The 15,573-nt window shown below is 46.9% G+C and overlaps 1 protein-coding gene across 4 annotated transcripts in view; it reads right to left on the reverse strand.

Moving 5' to 3' along the window:
- Nucleotides 1–884: 884 nt before the first annotated feature.
- Nucleotides 885–15,573, reverse strand: part of WWTR1 (WW domain containing transcription regulator 1) — a 133,715-nt gene continuing 119,026 nt past the window's right edge. Inside the window, exons 5-8 of one of the 4 annotated variants that reach the window (XM_075555922.1) lie at nt 8,440–8,576; nt 7,020–7,118; nt 5,958–6,070; nt 885–4,294 (exon numbers count right to left, since the gene is read on the reverse strand). In XM_075555922.1, the coding sequence (XP_075412037.1) occupies nt 4,113–4,294; nt 5,958–6,070; nt 7,020–7,118; nt 8,440–8,576 (531 nt within the window). In that variant the 3' untranslated portion in view covers nt 885–4,112. Of the gene's footprint in view, nt 4,298–5,957; nt 6,071–7,019; nt 7,119–8,439; nt 8,577–15,573 lie in introns of all 4 variants that reach the window. The other 3 variants (XM_075555921.1, XM_075555924.1, XM_075555923.1) reach the window with 3 other exon arrangements.

The raw sequence follows: 15,573 nt of genomic DNA on the forward strand, positions 1-15,573 counted from the left end.
CCTCGGGCGGGGTTTTCTGTGGTTTTCCGTTGGGTCTCCCAGCTGTGAAGCACACGAGTGATGCATAATGATGATAAGGGAATACAGGGGGGAGGGGAGATAGGGAGGGAAAGGGAATTTCGGGAGTAACTCCTGAAGATGGAAGGGGGAGGGGGGAGGGGGCACTAGAATGGACTGCGATTGCATGAACCATCTGAAAGGCGGTTTATTTAACCATGGTGCGGGCAGGGGGAAGAAGGTTCTAAAATTGATGTGGGGGTGATTGTACAATTCTCCTTGATATGATTGAGCGATTATTGAATCCTATGATATGCAAATTACTTCCCAATAAAACTGGGGGGAAAAATTCTATGATTTAGGTCAGGCACACCCTCAAAAGTGCCCTCTAAGCAACCTATCGACTGTGTCACACTTTAAGGAAGTGTGCAGCAGATGTGCCCGATGCGACACAGCATTTTATTTCTTGACTGCTGCTTCCATAGGCGTTCGTGGTAGAACCAGAAAATGAGAGCCCCAACCGCTGTGACCTTTGGCTCCTCTACCTCGCTAACTGGTCCAGTTGTGAGGAATTTTGTTTTCGTTGTGCGGAGGTGGAAGCCGTACTGCAGGTTTTTAAATCTTGGGTACTAAGTGCTTCCCATCTTTTCCCATCTAAAGCATACCAACCTTTCCGAGCTCTCGCTGGGATACTCCAGGTGGAGCAGGAAGCAGAAACTCGTGAGGATTCACAATGTGAAGAACCAGACCTGAGCCCACAAACCATTTGCCGACAGAATGTTATTTCCTGCCCTCTGCCAAGAAGGGTTCATAAGCATCACTTCAGAATCACCCCCCAGACTCTCAATGAAAGGTACACACACACACACAAAGGCAAAGGCTCCAAGTGGAAATTCAATTGTATTTATTTTTTCTTATACAGAATCAGGAAAGGAAATACCAGTACCAAACCCTTGGGGAAATGGTTTGATCCGATTGATTTGGCGGGGTACTCTCTGGTATGCATAGCATTCTAAATTAAAAAATAAATGCACATATGTCATATTACAAAATGCAGAAGTAACATTTTTAAAAAGTTTAAAAAGACTAGCATATAAATGATGTAGTGTGTTAGGGAATGGCCCCTGTCAATCACCCATTTTCCCAATTAAATTAATCAACCATTGTCACTCCCCACTCCCCCAAAAGTTACACTTTCAGAAGTTACTTTCTCCTTACATCATGAGGACACAAGATGTAAGTAGAATTCCTGTCTCACTTCAGATTCCCCTTCTTCAACAGAGAACCCTTCTCTCAAGCTGTGATCACCAGCACCCTGACCAGCCCACTAACATCCTCAGTGTTCCCCGTGCTGCCGCTCGGTGGCAGAAGGAGTGAAGGAAAATGGACCCCACATCCTAAACACCACGGCGGAACACCTTCTAGAGGTCACCTAGTTTGAGCAGAGCTACAGGTCGGTTTTGACAATGTATTCACTTCGAGATACTTTATCAGGGGAGGGGGAAAACCATCAAAGATTTATGAAAGTCTTTTTCAATTTCACTTCCTAAAATACCTTTTCCACGGCTAACTTACTGGGTGGAAAGGTATTCATTGATTCACTTAGGATGAAAAAGACTAGACACCCTGGCCATTGCTTCATAGTGAGAAATGTAGCATCCATATAGCACCTTATCATGAATTTTTCAGGAAAATTTATTTACACTGATAGAAAGCATCCCATGTAAAAGTTGTCCCTCCTTTAGGGATTCTAGTTTTAGTGTTTTCTGATAACGGCCACACTTTGTGGCCTTAACCCCCCCCCCACACACACACACAATCCTGTATCTATTAGTCAACATACAGTCAGGATCCATCCTTTATTTTGGAAGAGCATTTATGATGCTCAGGAATAAATGTTCCAACTCATTTCACTAAAAAATTAAAATCTAGTGTTTTCTAATGCCACAACCCTCCTAGAGAATCACCTTTAAAAACTGGTAATGCAGAATTCATCATTGTTTTAATTACTTTAAAGAGAGAGAGGATACTCATTTCTTATGCTTAATAACCTGAAAATGAGTCTATAAAAATATTTCTTAAATACAGTAACACTGCTTCATTGTGTTAGGTCCCTTGTTTTTCTTTCTTCTTAGAATGTGCAACTCTTTTTGCAACTATTGCTAACACACAAGAAAAAAAAAGTACTCCTTCAATGTAGTAGCCAAGTAGATATTTATCTACCCATCTCTCCCAGAGTGCTCAGAGAGAGGGAAAGGACTTAGGGGGACATGACCATGGGTATCTTGGGAAGCGTTCCTATTGCCTTGGAAGTCCCAGCAGGCTTGTGTGCTTGTTTGCTGCACGCCCAGCCACACCGTGGGCAGGGCACCACCAGCCCTACCCGCCTCTTCTCACCTAAAGTGCACCAACATCATCTTCCCTCAGCAACACTCTTGGTATAAACATTGTAGCAGGAAATCATTGCTTCATTCTTGCCAGGCGCCTCTCCCACCTCCTGCTTCTTTTCAATGGGGGTGCGGGGTGGGGACTACGACTCCTCTCCTGCCACTTTGCCACGAGTCGTTTCTCCCTTAACTAGACTCACTGAACTTTCCTCCTTCATCTCTGCCTTCTCACTTGCCTCTTCCCAATACGGTAAAAAAAGTATTCTGCATGCCCCCAGCCTGTCTGGCATGCCAAAAAAAAAAAAAAAAGGATCCGATTCGAGATCCCTCACCAAGAAGCATCTTTGGGAATCAAAAGGTTCCTCTCAGAGACCTGAATTATTAATGCTTTCTCCAAACCATACATTTTAAAGAGGTTAAGTTCATAGATTATAAATAATGTTGGTTGGGAGGATTACGCGGTTGAGGACTTCATCAGCATGGCAGGCCGACGTTGAGCCTGATACGCTCTCTCCATCCTTAAAAGCTATGAAAACATTCCTGGTTACATCAGAGGTATTGAGTACATATGCCAGGCCTTTTCATACCAATGGCAGCAAACAAGGTCAGGATGATACGGGCAGAGATCCGCGAACTGACTTCAGAAACACAGGTCTCCACTTTCCACCCACAGAGGGCATTTTTGGGTTTGTTTGATTTTACACACACATCCGTCAGACTTGTTTCATCCTTCAAACAGTCTCATGGATAAGATCATGACAAGCCTTGGGCATCCCTAAAAAAGGCAGCTGCATATTTTCCAGAACCATCTCAAGAGGCAAGCGATGGACTTGCCGCCGATGTACCCGGAACATTTGGCTATCTAGTGTTGTCTGCTATGAACCACCACCCACCTCCAATTCTAAGCTGCAAACTTTTTTAAAAAATGAAAAGAGCAAGGCACAATTTTAAAGAAAGGGTGTGTTGGGTCAATGCTCGGAATTAGTACCAAGCTAGAGTCTTCCCAAGACCCCCCAGTGTGGCTAGAGCTGCTCCCATGGGGTGGGGTGGGGTGGGGATTGCTCTAGTCTGCTCCAGCCTCTGCAGGAGACGGCCAGAGCAAGGCTACATTGGGGCTCTGTGGGCCTTTGTAGAGTCTTGGGAGCCAGCGTGGATTCCGAGCTACACTGTATCCCTCCACCAGAGTTTCACACTGATTTTTAAAGCTCAAGTTAGATATATATCTATATATATATATGCATTTAAAGCACTGGATATTACTTCCACAATACACTTGTTGAAAATTGCAAATCAGGTCTTACTTTTGTGCACATTTCCTGGACCAAGACGCTGGCCAGGAGCAACTTCCCGAGGCTAGCTTTTTGTGATTTCTAATCAATTGATTTCTAATGTTCAATGATCACCCATACAGCTTAATCATGAAGCTATAGGGGGGGGGGCGGGGGAAACATTTCAAATCATTAATGCTGCAGAGACAAATCTTCATCAGCCATCACAGGAATGCGGGCTCGCAGAGGATGACAATATAATACTGATTTATGAATTCATCTGAAGCTACTGCGAATCAAAGCCTGGGCCACAATTAAGCTGGCCGCATGGAAAAGACAGAGCAAGGGCCCTGGATACAGAAAGGGGTGCACCTGCAGACATGCGCTGGCCCACTGCTGGTTCCCAGGGGACCCTGGAAACGGCAGGCTACCAGCTGCATGTGCGTGGCAAGGGTACCAATTACAGCCAGGTTAGGAAGGGCTCGCTTTTGTTCAGAGCAGACTCCACGTCGTTGAAGAGGGGGATCAGGTCTTCAGATTCCAAAGTGCCCAGGTCAACGTTTGTTCCCGGAAGACAGTCAAGGAAGTCAGGGAAGCGGGTGTGCTGGGCACTGATGGTCATCGGGGCCTGACCTGCATTTTCTGCTGCAAGAAAAGGAGAGACAGTGTTTCAGTTCTCTCGCTGCAGCCCCGGGGGAAAGGAAGCGGCCAAACGTCCGCTGCACGTGTGCTTATTTAGTTCCCCCGCGCCTGCACTGAACGCCCAAGAAGACGCTCGCGGCCGGTCCAGAAAGATTCGCCTCGGTGCTGACTCTCAGCTGCCACAGCACGGCTACTGAGCTGGTGGCCGCACGCGTGAGGGAGGCAGAGAGGACAGGCGAACCGTCCCTAGGTGTTTCTCCATGGGAATTCCAGGGAGATGAGCAGCGACCCAAACTCACCGCCATCGGCTCACAGGCTGAGCCCTGGTGACCCAGCAGGGCAGGCTGGAACACTGCCAGAGTAGAAAGCCCCTCTTTCTCCCAGGGCGGGAAGCCAGGAGCAGGCTAAGGCGCCATGCTCTGCGCTCTGAGCCTCCCCTCGACAGAGGCTGTTTTAGGACAGCCGAGACTCCACCTGTGATGAAGACCTTTGTACAGAGCTGTCGTCTCAGGGTTTAACGATACACCAGTATGTACTCACATGTTCCAAGACAGGAGGAAAGGAGTTTCTTTTAACCGTGTCATTAAAACCTCTCTTCATTGATGGCCCTGGGCCTCTTTTTCAAAGCATTCTCTCCAGTGGGCTCTGCAGATGTGGCCCTGCCCTCCACACCTACCACTCCCCTTCCCATCGGACACACTGCCCATGAGCACGCTGAGGTTTTGAAGTGACTTGCAACAAGCGAACCGGTTTTATTTTAAAGTTAGTGTTTCCTAGATCTACTTAATTGCCCCTTTCTATTTTGGAGGAATGTGCTGATATCCTAAGGAACCACAGTTCTGCAGAATGCAGGTGGGAGAATGCTGTCCTGGAGGAAGGCGACCCGAGGGGAGAAGACGAGAAAAGGTATCTGTCCTTTCCATGGAGTCGAGCAGGAGAAAGGGGCTCAGTCTGGTGGCGTAAGATGAGCTCTCTAGCTGTGTACTTAGGCACACTCATCCGACCCTTGGTCTCCAAACACCGTTCTCTGGCGTAGACTAGGCAGAAGTGGGTAGAGTGCGTGGGGGCGCCTGTGCATGCTGACGTTTAATGGCGGGATTTCAGAGTTGCAGTGACTGGGGAGACCGTTTCAAACCACAGTGCTCCCCTGCCCCGCCCCGCCCCCCCCACTATCATGATCCACTTCTACCTCACAAACCCAGCTAGGCCAGAGGATGCACGCTGGTGCAGATGGGAACTGGAAACACAGGGAATCCAGGACAGATGATCCCTTCAGGACCAGTGGTGAGAGGGTGGAAGGAAGGTGGCGTAGAAAGGTGGAACCAATCACAAGGATCTACATATAACCCCCTCCTTGGGGATGTACAACAGAAAAGTGGGTGAAGGGAGACATTGGACAGTGTAAGACATGACAAAATAATAATAATTTATGAATTATCAAGAGGTCGTAAGAGAGGGGAAAATGAGTTGATATTAAGGGCTCAAGTAGAAAGCAAATGTTTTGAGAATGATGAGGGCAGCAAATGTACAAATGTGCTTGACACAATGGATGGATGTATGGATCGTGATAAGAGGTGTACGAGCCCCCAATAAAATGATATTTCTTAAAAAGAAAAATACATAAAAGAAAGACAATAAGTAAACCACAGCGCTCGGCTCCTACCAGTGTCCATCTCGTCCACGTTGCTGAGGAAGTCTTCCGGAGTCGTCGGGACGCTGTAGCATCCCAGCCCCAGGCCGCTGTCAGTGCTCTGTTCCCTCGAATGGTACGACCCTCTGAGGAGCAAGAGGCGCAGATTCATCGGGTGAGCTCGGCAGAGAAGCCGCAGAGTTCACAGACAGCCATCAACACCCGACACCCCGAGAGCTGACCCTTCTCCCCCGCTCCCCAGGTGGTGAAGGGAAGTGCATCTCACCACGGGGTGAACTGTAGTTCTCAGGCTCAGGGTCAACAGTGAAGGTACGAGCCAGCGTTTCCCCAAGTGGGTAAAACACCTCCCCCCTGGGGGGCACTGCACCAGTTCGGGGCGTGCTGTGAAAGCAGCACCACACATTATCCTGGACTGTGGCCCATAGTACACAAGTTTTTAATTGACAGCGATGCACTGAGGAATTTTTTTTTGAAAAGGAAGGCATAGACCAAATAAGTTTGAAAATCTATCTTTAGAAGCTAATAAAACGGGCTATTCACAGGAGGGTGACATTGACTTCAATAGCACAAGTCATATGCATATGTATACATTCACACACACATATACACCACTTACAGAAACAAATCTTACATAGAAAACTATATAATATATAGAAAACTCTATTGATTATTGCTTGTTGGGTACACACAAGAAAAAGTAGTGACACGGATGAGAGGTTGTTGCTGGACACACGGCAATTTCGGGACAGTTGCTATCACTGAAGAAGAAAGAAGGGAGGGAAATGAGGATTCAGTGGTGGTAGGGGTAGGAGTAAAATATTTGCAAGTTTCTTATTTAAAAAAAAAAGACAGACCCAAACCATCAAGGTGTGGTGAAGAAACCAGATGGTGTCTATCAGAAAGAATAGTACGGGAGGTCTTAAAGGCTTGTCTGCAAATAAGCAGCCATCTAAGGAAGGCATTATCGAAGTCCACAGAGAAGAATAACACCAGCCTGTGTGATCCAAAGGATTGTAAGGAATAAAATCCGAGTCCAAAGGAGGGAACGGTATCAGAGCTGAAATTGTGAGGCACCTGGTTGGCAGAAGACTACGGATGGCAGTGGAAGCCCAAAATCCATTTGCAGGGTCCTCATACGGATTAAGCCTCTGGTGAATTCCCTCTGCCCATAGTCTAGGGATGTGAATAGACTTGTTATCAGACAGAGAGCATTGTAAAGTCGATCATGGCAGGTCTAGTTAGGTTAAAGTTATCATTTGATCTTCCTTTTGATCCATTTAAAGTTGTTTCCGTTTTCAGGATTTTCTGCTTTCTTTTGGATTGCGGTTTATCTGTGTTTTGTCTAGTCATTGTTGGGGTGGTTAGCGTGTTGCTCTCTTTCTTGGTTTGCTTCCCGTTTGTGTCTTCTATGATTTTCTGTCTATGAAATCCAGGGCTGATAGATCTACAGAGACAGTGGCTGGATTTACAACTGCCCAGGGACATGGAGGGGAGGAAGGGGTCACGGGGAGCTGGCAACAATGAGGACCAGAAGGGCATGTCCTGAAACTGATTGTGGCGATGATCACACAGATCGTAATACACTACAAGAAGTATACGCCAACATAACTTTATTTTTACAAACCCATTGGAAAAAAATGAGACAAAACTGGATGGTGGGTAGGTAGATGGGTAATTCTTATATTATTCTTGATAATTTCTCAGATATTTGAAATATTATAAAAACAATCATTTAAGCGTCTGCTCCCCTTTTTTCATTTCTGTCTTTTTATCTTTAGTAGCTCTTATAATTGCAATCATTCGCTTGCCATAAGCTTCTCCAGGAGTAGAAAAGATAAAGGAAATAAAGGTTTAAAAGCTACAATTAAGGTTGAATATACTCCTGGGTAACTTTCCTCTTTTCTCCGCTCATATGTTTCCTCTTTTTTTAAAAAAAGAATTCCTTTTAAAAATTATTATTTCCTGTTTTACAGTAAGTTTAGACTCCCATGGAAGTTGCAAAGAGAGCACAGAGCGCTCCCCTGTGTCCTTCACGTGGCTTCTCCCAAGGACAACAGCTTATACGAATAGAGCACACCGGTCGAAACCAGGAAGTCCACGCTACATCACACGATGAGCTAAGCCACAGGCTTTCCTCAGATTTGACTATAACTATGACCACCTAAGTGTTTTGTTCTCTTTGCACCATGCCTTTGTCTCTGCTGGGGATAAAACTGCAAGTTTCTATCAAAGCATGACTACCCACCCCACGGTGTGCCAGCTGTAAGCTCATCTCCTTATAACGATTCCTGATTGGGACTTTTGCTCTATGCCAGAGAACCAGAACTTAAGATTTTATGACATATAGGTGACTTATTTTGCTTTGCTTTTTATCCAACCACCCCACCCCCACCTCTGACTTCTACCCCTACTTCTACCCCGACTTCTCCCCACACTTAGGCACTGGAGACCCCACAATAAAGAAGTAAGAGAAATGCCTCCCAAAGCCACTTACCCATTGAGGAAAGGATCCGAGCCATTGTTCGTGATCGGTCTCATGTCTGGGGTCATGGCCGGGGCGTTGACGGCAGCCTGGATCGTGGCCATGGCCTCGGCGGCTTCCACGGGGAGCTGTCTACAGAGGGCAGCCTCCTGCAGGAACAGGACCACCACAGAGAGAGGGGAGAGTCACGCATCGTCTCAAGGATTGGAGCAAAGGGCACACCACAGGGCCATTTCCCATCACACGAACGCCCAGCACTCTATCTGTGTTCCCAAAAAGCACATCAGCAGGACCATCTTTCTCTGGAGAACGTCCTAGAGCCGGAAGCCACCTTCCCCACTTTCACGAGAAGCTCGGCTAACGTTTGCCCCTTGGCTGCTGCTGTTTGAACGCCCAGCCAAGTTTAGGCCTCCCAGGATGCTCTCTTGGAGGCAAGTTATTTCTGCCCTGGGTTCTCAGACCCAATCGAAATCCACCGATTCAAAGCGTTTGGACTGCTCTGGTCTCCAGCTCCACTGCAGATGGCTGCCATTCTCGGGCCAGGAAAAAGGAGGGGTCCCAGGGTTCAGGCTCCACATTAAGTGACACCTGGCAGGTTCCTGTCACTGGTCAGAAGGGCACAGCAGCCAGTTAACAGAGTGGTGGTCCACCAATTTTCCTATCAGGTGCCTTTCCTTCGTCTCAACGCCTGCGGGTCGAAGAAGCAGGCTGATGCAAACCACGTATCACTGGTATGGTTAATTGCTGACGACACCTCCGCAACACACGTTGTGCTCGAGTTCCTATTATATTGTAACTGAGCACTATTTTGATCTTCTTTAAAAAAACATCATGTTACTGGGGGCTTGTACAGCTCTTATCACAATCCATACATCCATCGTGTCCAACACATTTGTACATTTATTGCCATCATCATTCTCAAAACATTTTCTTTCTACTCGAGCCCTTGGTATCAGCTCCTCACTTCCCCCTCCCCTAACTTTCCTCCCAACCCTTGATAATTTATCCTTTCTTTTTTTTTTTCATGTCTTACATCGATCATTGTTGACCTTCACCCACTTTTCTGTTGTCCATCCCCTTGGGAAGGTGTTATATGTAGATCATTGTGATTGGTTCCCCCTTTCTCTCCCCACCTTCCCCTTACCCTCCTGGTATCTCTACTCTCAATATTGGTCCTGAGGGGGTTATCTGTCCTGGTTTCCCTGTGTTTCCAGCTCTTATTTGTACCACTGTACATGCTCCAGTCTAGCCGGATTTGTAAGGTAGAATTAAGGTCATGATAGTGGGGGTAGGGAGAGCATTAAAGAACTAGAGGAAAGTTATGTTTCATTGGTGCTATACTGCCCCCTGGCTGGCTGGTCTCTTCCTTGTGACCCTTCTGAAGGGGGATGTCCAACTGTCTACAGGTGGGGTTTAGGTCTCCACTATTTTGTTGAGGAGACTCCACCTGAAAAGTTGCAAGTTTATGAACTCCAGCCACTTCCTCTAGCTGTAGCCTCTCTCATTTTGGCAAACATGACCCGACACCCAACTCCTTTCCAACACACTGCTCTTTTCAGAGCAGCGCATTCTGTAGGTTTGCATCCCATGCCAAGGGTAGGCCCTCCCCCAGGTTTAGACCCATCAGCTTCCCACTTTCCATGCCGAAGTCACTGGTCTCTGCCTCCCCCAAGCCCCCAAAGCACAGATACGAGGGAAAACAGAACATTCAGGCCATGGAAGTAACAGTATCTTTGAGATCTCTTCCGGCCCTGACACGCTATGACTGTGGAGCGTAGCTGCTGTCTAGACAAGTCCCAGTGAAGTCATCGCCTATAAAACTGCAGGTTACTAGAGTTCACTGCAGCATTCTCCAGAGTTATGGCAGTTTGAGTCTCAGTGTGCTCAGACCCAAGTGATAAAAAAACAAAACACATTAAAAAAACTTACACCAAAATCAGCACCCTGACTAGGAAAGGCCGTTGGTTCACTTCTGCCCCTTCACGGTGCAAGGAACCACAGTGCCCAGCCCACGCCGATGCCCTCCTTAATCCATTAAAGGATGACGACAGCAATGATGGTCTTAATAAAAGACAAGTTTAGTACATAATTTAAATCACGGATAGACATAGAAAATGGGATTGTTTCACAGTGACTGTTTCTATGTGGTGGGAGAAACCCTATTTTCAAACAAAAGCTTGCTTGGAAGCCCGGTATGGAAAAACAGTGGAAAGTGCCTGTCTGAAACTAGCTGAGGAGACTGGCATCCGGCAGTGCCAATCCCTCAGGCACCCGCCAATACTCCAAACCACAGCTTGAAAACAGGGAAGCCAGGCTGTGGCCTGCAGGGCACTGTGTACCATCAATGCAAGGCACATCTGGATGCTAACATTCTGCATGTAAAACAAATCACCCTGTGCACTCAGAATACATGCTGGAGTTTACCCCTAAACAAATGCCCTTGAAAACATCTATATTGGTTATAGTATACAACGTGTATAATGCAAAAAGGCTGTGAACTTCTCTGCACTTGATAAAAATGGTATAATGTTTAGGAAAACTGATGGATTTGTAATTTCCAGCAGAGCGTATATAGAATAAGAATCATTTATATAATTTCATAAGACAACTCTTACCCATTTGTCTCATCTATATGTGTAGTATGTGTGTGTGTATACTTATGTAAGTAGATAAGGGTATGGATAATGTTAAGTAAACTACCTGTCGTCTGAGATGAAATATAACATGAAAATTAAACTTACCAATTGAAGAATAAAAATTGGGGACTAACATATAAAATAGAGAGTTGTACACATTCCTTCTCATTTAATTTGCTCCTAGCCTGTGTCCGACAGACAGGCAAGGCTGTTGGCGGCTGAAAACAGAGCTAGTCCACGAGGACTGTCTTTAATAACAAGATCTGAAGGAACTTATATCAGAGAAAACACTTTTCGGTGCCCTTCCACACTGGCTCCCTGTGTTTTAATGTCAGGGTCAACAGAGGGGCCCAGGCCCTTCTTTAGTCTCCCGCGGTTCCCCTAACTCTTCTGGAGACTGGGCCAGGCTGTGACAGGAAATGCCACATAGGGGACTTCCTGTCTGTAGGGCACTGGCATTACCTTTCCCACCGTCAAAGGGTTGAAGAATGCTGCATATACCTGAATAACAAACTTGAGAGAGAAACCGGGCCTGAGTGAAGGCATCCTGATGGGCCAGCAGCTCCCTGCAGTTACCTGTGTTAAGGTGCTTAGAACGGGCCTTGGCTCAGGCGATCTTCTCCTAGGCGTGAACTAATGATTATCATCTCAAAATACAAAATGCAACACTTGTACAAGTCACGTGAACCACGTGTAACCGATCCGGGTTCAGAGGTGAGACACGTCTTCTTGGTGAGCTTTCACCTCGGAAGGATGACACTCAGTGTGACACTGATTGGGATGCGTTGGCAAGGCTCAGAAAATGTGGCTACGGTTGATTTCCACTTCTCCTGCCCCTCCACCCCCTGACAGCAAGAAGAGGTTTGCAAGACTTTGGGTTTAGCGCATAGTTATTGCTTCATATAAGCGGAGAAAGGCGGGAAGTTGAATGTCACTTCATTAGACCACTTGGAAATTTCTAAACTTTCACAGAACGAAAATATTTTTTTGTTTCTGTTCATGAATTGAGTGAAAAACAAACCACAACAACAACAACAACAACAAAACAACCAACCCAAGTAACAAAACAAACAAACAAACAAACCAAAAAAACAAAGCAGAATGGAAGCCAGGGTTTTAACATAAAGGACAAACTTCACGGATATGATAGGAGTCTCTCTGAAAAAGGAGGGTCTGATTGTTGTTTTAAAACTAGCTTTGGGGCTATTCTTAAGGCTCAGACCTCGGTGTCTTCAACTGCCACACTACTGTAGCCCGGACTAAGAAAACTTCTGTGGAACAGAGAGGGGTGACGGATGGCCGAAGGATGACTTACTAGGAGCTAGCTGAGCTGTTGATAAAGGTGAGCTGTTATGAAAGTAGCTGACGTTGCTGTTATACAGGATGCAGAAAATCTGTCACAGTGAGGCAGCTAATCAAGAGCTACCACACCAAACTCAAGCCCATCTCTGTGGTAGCAGACAGCCTCATCGTTCTCCCAGAAAGTGCCTGGTGGGTTAGAAGCACCGACTCTACATCTAACAGCCGATGCCTAACTCACAGCACCACCGACAGCATGGCGGACAAAGGAAAGCCAAGCACTGAGGTGGGCAGGCTGCAGGCTTTCAGCCCCATTCACCTACACGTGGTGGACTTTGGCACATGACTTCCCTTCCCTGAGCCTGTTTTCCCAGCTAGAAAAGGGGAATGCCAACCATCAGGCCGTCCAGAGGAGGATCTGGGGAAACAGCCTGCTGACTGCTCCACACGCGGTGCCCCTTTCGAAAATCGCAAAAATACTCGACCGGGTACCTCCTTGGCTCCTTTTCAATAGATAGGGGATGGAGTTCGAATTGTGGGAATTCACAGCCTATCAAGCAATGATGTAAGCTCCTATGTTAAAGTCCAGCTTCAGAAAGATCTGGAACATTGCCCCTAGTCCGCCTAACCCTTCACTCTCCCCAGAACCGCAACATTTTCTCCCTACCTCCATGCTGCGGGTGGGCAGACGCCTGAAATGAAAAGGCGTGGACACTTCTTTCAGAGTTTGCGGGCTGTTCCTCTAGACCAGCGGTTCTCAACCTGAGGGTCATGACCCTTTTGGGGGTTGAACGACCCTTTCACCGGGGTCGCCCTATTCATCACAGTAGCAAAATGACAGCAATGAAGTAGCGATGGAAATAATTTCATGGTTGGGGAGTTACCACAACATGAGGAACTGTATTAATGGGTCGTGGCATTAGGAAGGTGGAGAACCACTGCTCTAGATCTCTGGATTGCAGACACAGTACCTGGAACTCTTAGTGGCTGAGGGATGAGTGGTGTGTAAACATCTGGGCTAAGGGAGGTCAGGGACAGATGCTGATGTACACAGGGGTGCTCCCCCAAACCTAGAATTTCCTTTTTCAAAGCTATGTATTAAAAATCTTTTTTAGCCAAGCAATCTTATCACCTTCAGAGTACTCTCCATTACACTCATACATTTGTCAAATCTGTGATTCCATTCTTGGAAACATTTTTCAAACTCATCTGGTTGGATGGTAGACAGCCCCTCCCTTCTTTTCTTCTTCACCTCTTCTATGTGGTCAAATTGCTGTCCTTTCATGTCTCTCTTCATTCATGGAAACAAAAAGAAGTCTCACAGAGTGAGGTCAGGTGAGTAAGGTGCATGGGGCAGGAGAGGCATGCTGGTTTGTTTGGGGTTGTTTGCTTTTTTTTTGCCAAAAACTGGCACACTGAGAAGGCTGCATGAGCAGCTGTACTGTCGTGGTGGCAAAACTAGTGCCCGTCTGCCACAAATCAGGCATCTTTTTTTGAATTCTGTTACGTGATCTTTTCAGAACTTCTCATTAGCACGCTTGATTAACAGTCTGACGTGGTAGAATGAATTCCAAATGCATAAGCATCGGCATTTTTGTTCCATTAGGAAGTTGGTGAATGTTCAAAATGAGGTTTGTCATCAATCGATGTTTCACCTTTTTTGACATGAGAAAAAAAATAGTCGTACACTTGAGTTTTCCCCATAGTGCTGTCCTTGGAAGCTGTGTTCAACATCACAGCAGTTTCCGCGGCATTTTTCCCGAGCAGGAAACAAAATTTCATAGCCACACACTGATCTCTTAAATTGGCCATCACAAAAAACGAGGTTCAAGTGAAACTGCTTTTATGAGACAATTCATTGTGACCAGAGAGAACCTTCCCAGGTGATGTCACTGGGTGCACTAACTCAGATAGAATTGCAGGATGCCAGTCTAGTGGGGGAAAATGTGCACTACAAAAACTCCATTCCACCCAGCACAATTCTGTTTTGGGTTGTTGTTGTTGTTGTTGTTTGGGGGGATGCACTCATATAAGTTGACCTTGTCCTGGGAGGCAAACCTCAAACACCCTTTCCTCCCCTCTCTCCATTAGCCTGCAGCTTGTTGAGTGGATCAACAGGGAAGGCAGGTGAGAAAGCAAGCAGCAGCTAATGGCATATTACAGCCCTGCCTGAACCAGCACCTCCCTCCAGCCAGCGAGCCACCTCCTGGCCTCCCTGGAATGTACTTCAAAAGGGGAACAGCTGTCTGCAGCCTTCTTCTGGGGGCACTCTCCCGAACTTCACAGCGCTTGGCAAGGGAAAGGAGTCTACAAAGGTGAGCGCCTGGATTGGTCCCATGGTGAAGGTAGGGTGGGAGGAAACAGATGGGAAAGGGGGCAGTGGCAGAGAGATGCAGCCCCTGCTTCCATCCATAGATACAGCCTTGGCAACCCGATGGACAGGGCAGCTCTGCTCTGTCCTAAAGGCTGGGTCTGCATGTGGACTCAACCTGATGGGTAACGGGTTTGGGTCTTCTCTGGTGTAGAAGAGCTCCTCTCTCAGATAGTGAGTCTCCGCCTTAGAAACACTACCGGGGTGAGTCTGTTCTGTCCTGGAGGGTCACTACCAGTGAGGTGGAATTGGTCCAATTGCAACGCAACTAGTTCTCCGGTTCCGGTCGGTATTATTTTTCAGCAAGGGAACACTACGTAACATTGCAGAAAATGAATTCTTTCTAGGGCTTCTTGGCAAGGGGAAGATCTGGGGATAAGCAGACGGGAAGCTTGCTGGGTAGGCAGCAGGTCGGTAGCATCCCTGTACATTTAAAACCTTGAACATCTGCTGAAAAAAGGTGCACTTCACCTCTCCGAGTACTACGGTGAGGTCGTTAGTCATCCTGACTCACTGTCGCCCTGTGTGTCACAGAGCACAAAGGCCCGGGGGATTTTCCTTGCCCATCATCTCTTCCAGCGGGGCACCTCCCGGTCAGTCCCGAAGGACTTAGAGAGTGATTATGTGCTGGACTAAAGGGCCTCTAACATCCCAGTCAACTCTGAGACGGAGTTCTGCGTGTCGAGTTTGGCTCTTTTATTTTTCTTACGACTCAAGCGGCGTTCTGAAGGAGAGACTCTTATAACACAGCCACAGATCCGCTGCGAGATGACACGTTGTAACCTCTCTCCTAAGCTTCCCCAGACCAGCTCTGTTCACAGCCGGGCGTGTCCACCACGG

Source organism: Tenrec ecaudatus, chromosome 8 (genome assembly GCF_050624435.1).
Source record: "Tenrec ecaudatus isolate mTenEca1 chromosome 8, mTenEca1.hap1, whole genome shotgun sequence".
Classification (NCBI taxonomy): Eukaryota; Metazoa; Chordata; class Mammalia; order Afrosoricida; family Tenrecidae; genus Tenrec; species Tenrec ecaudatus.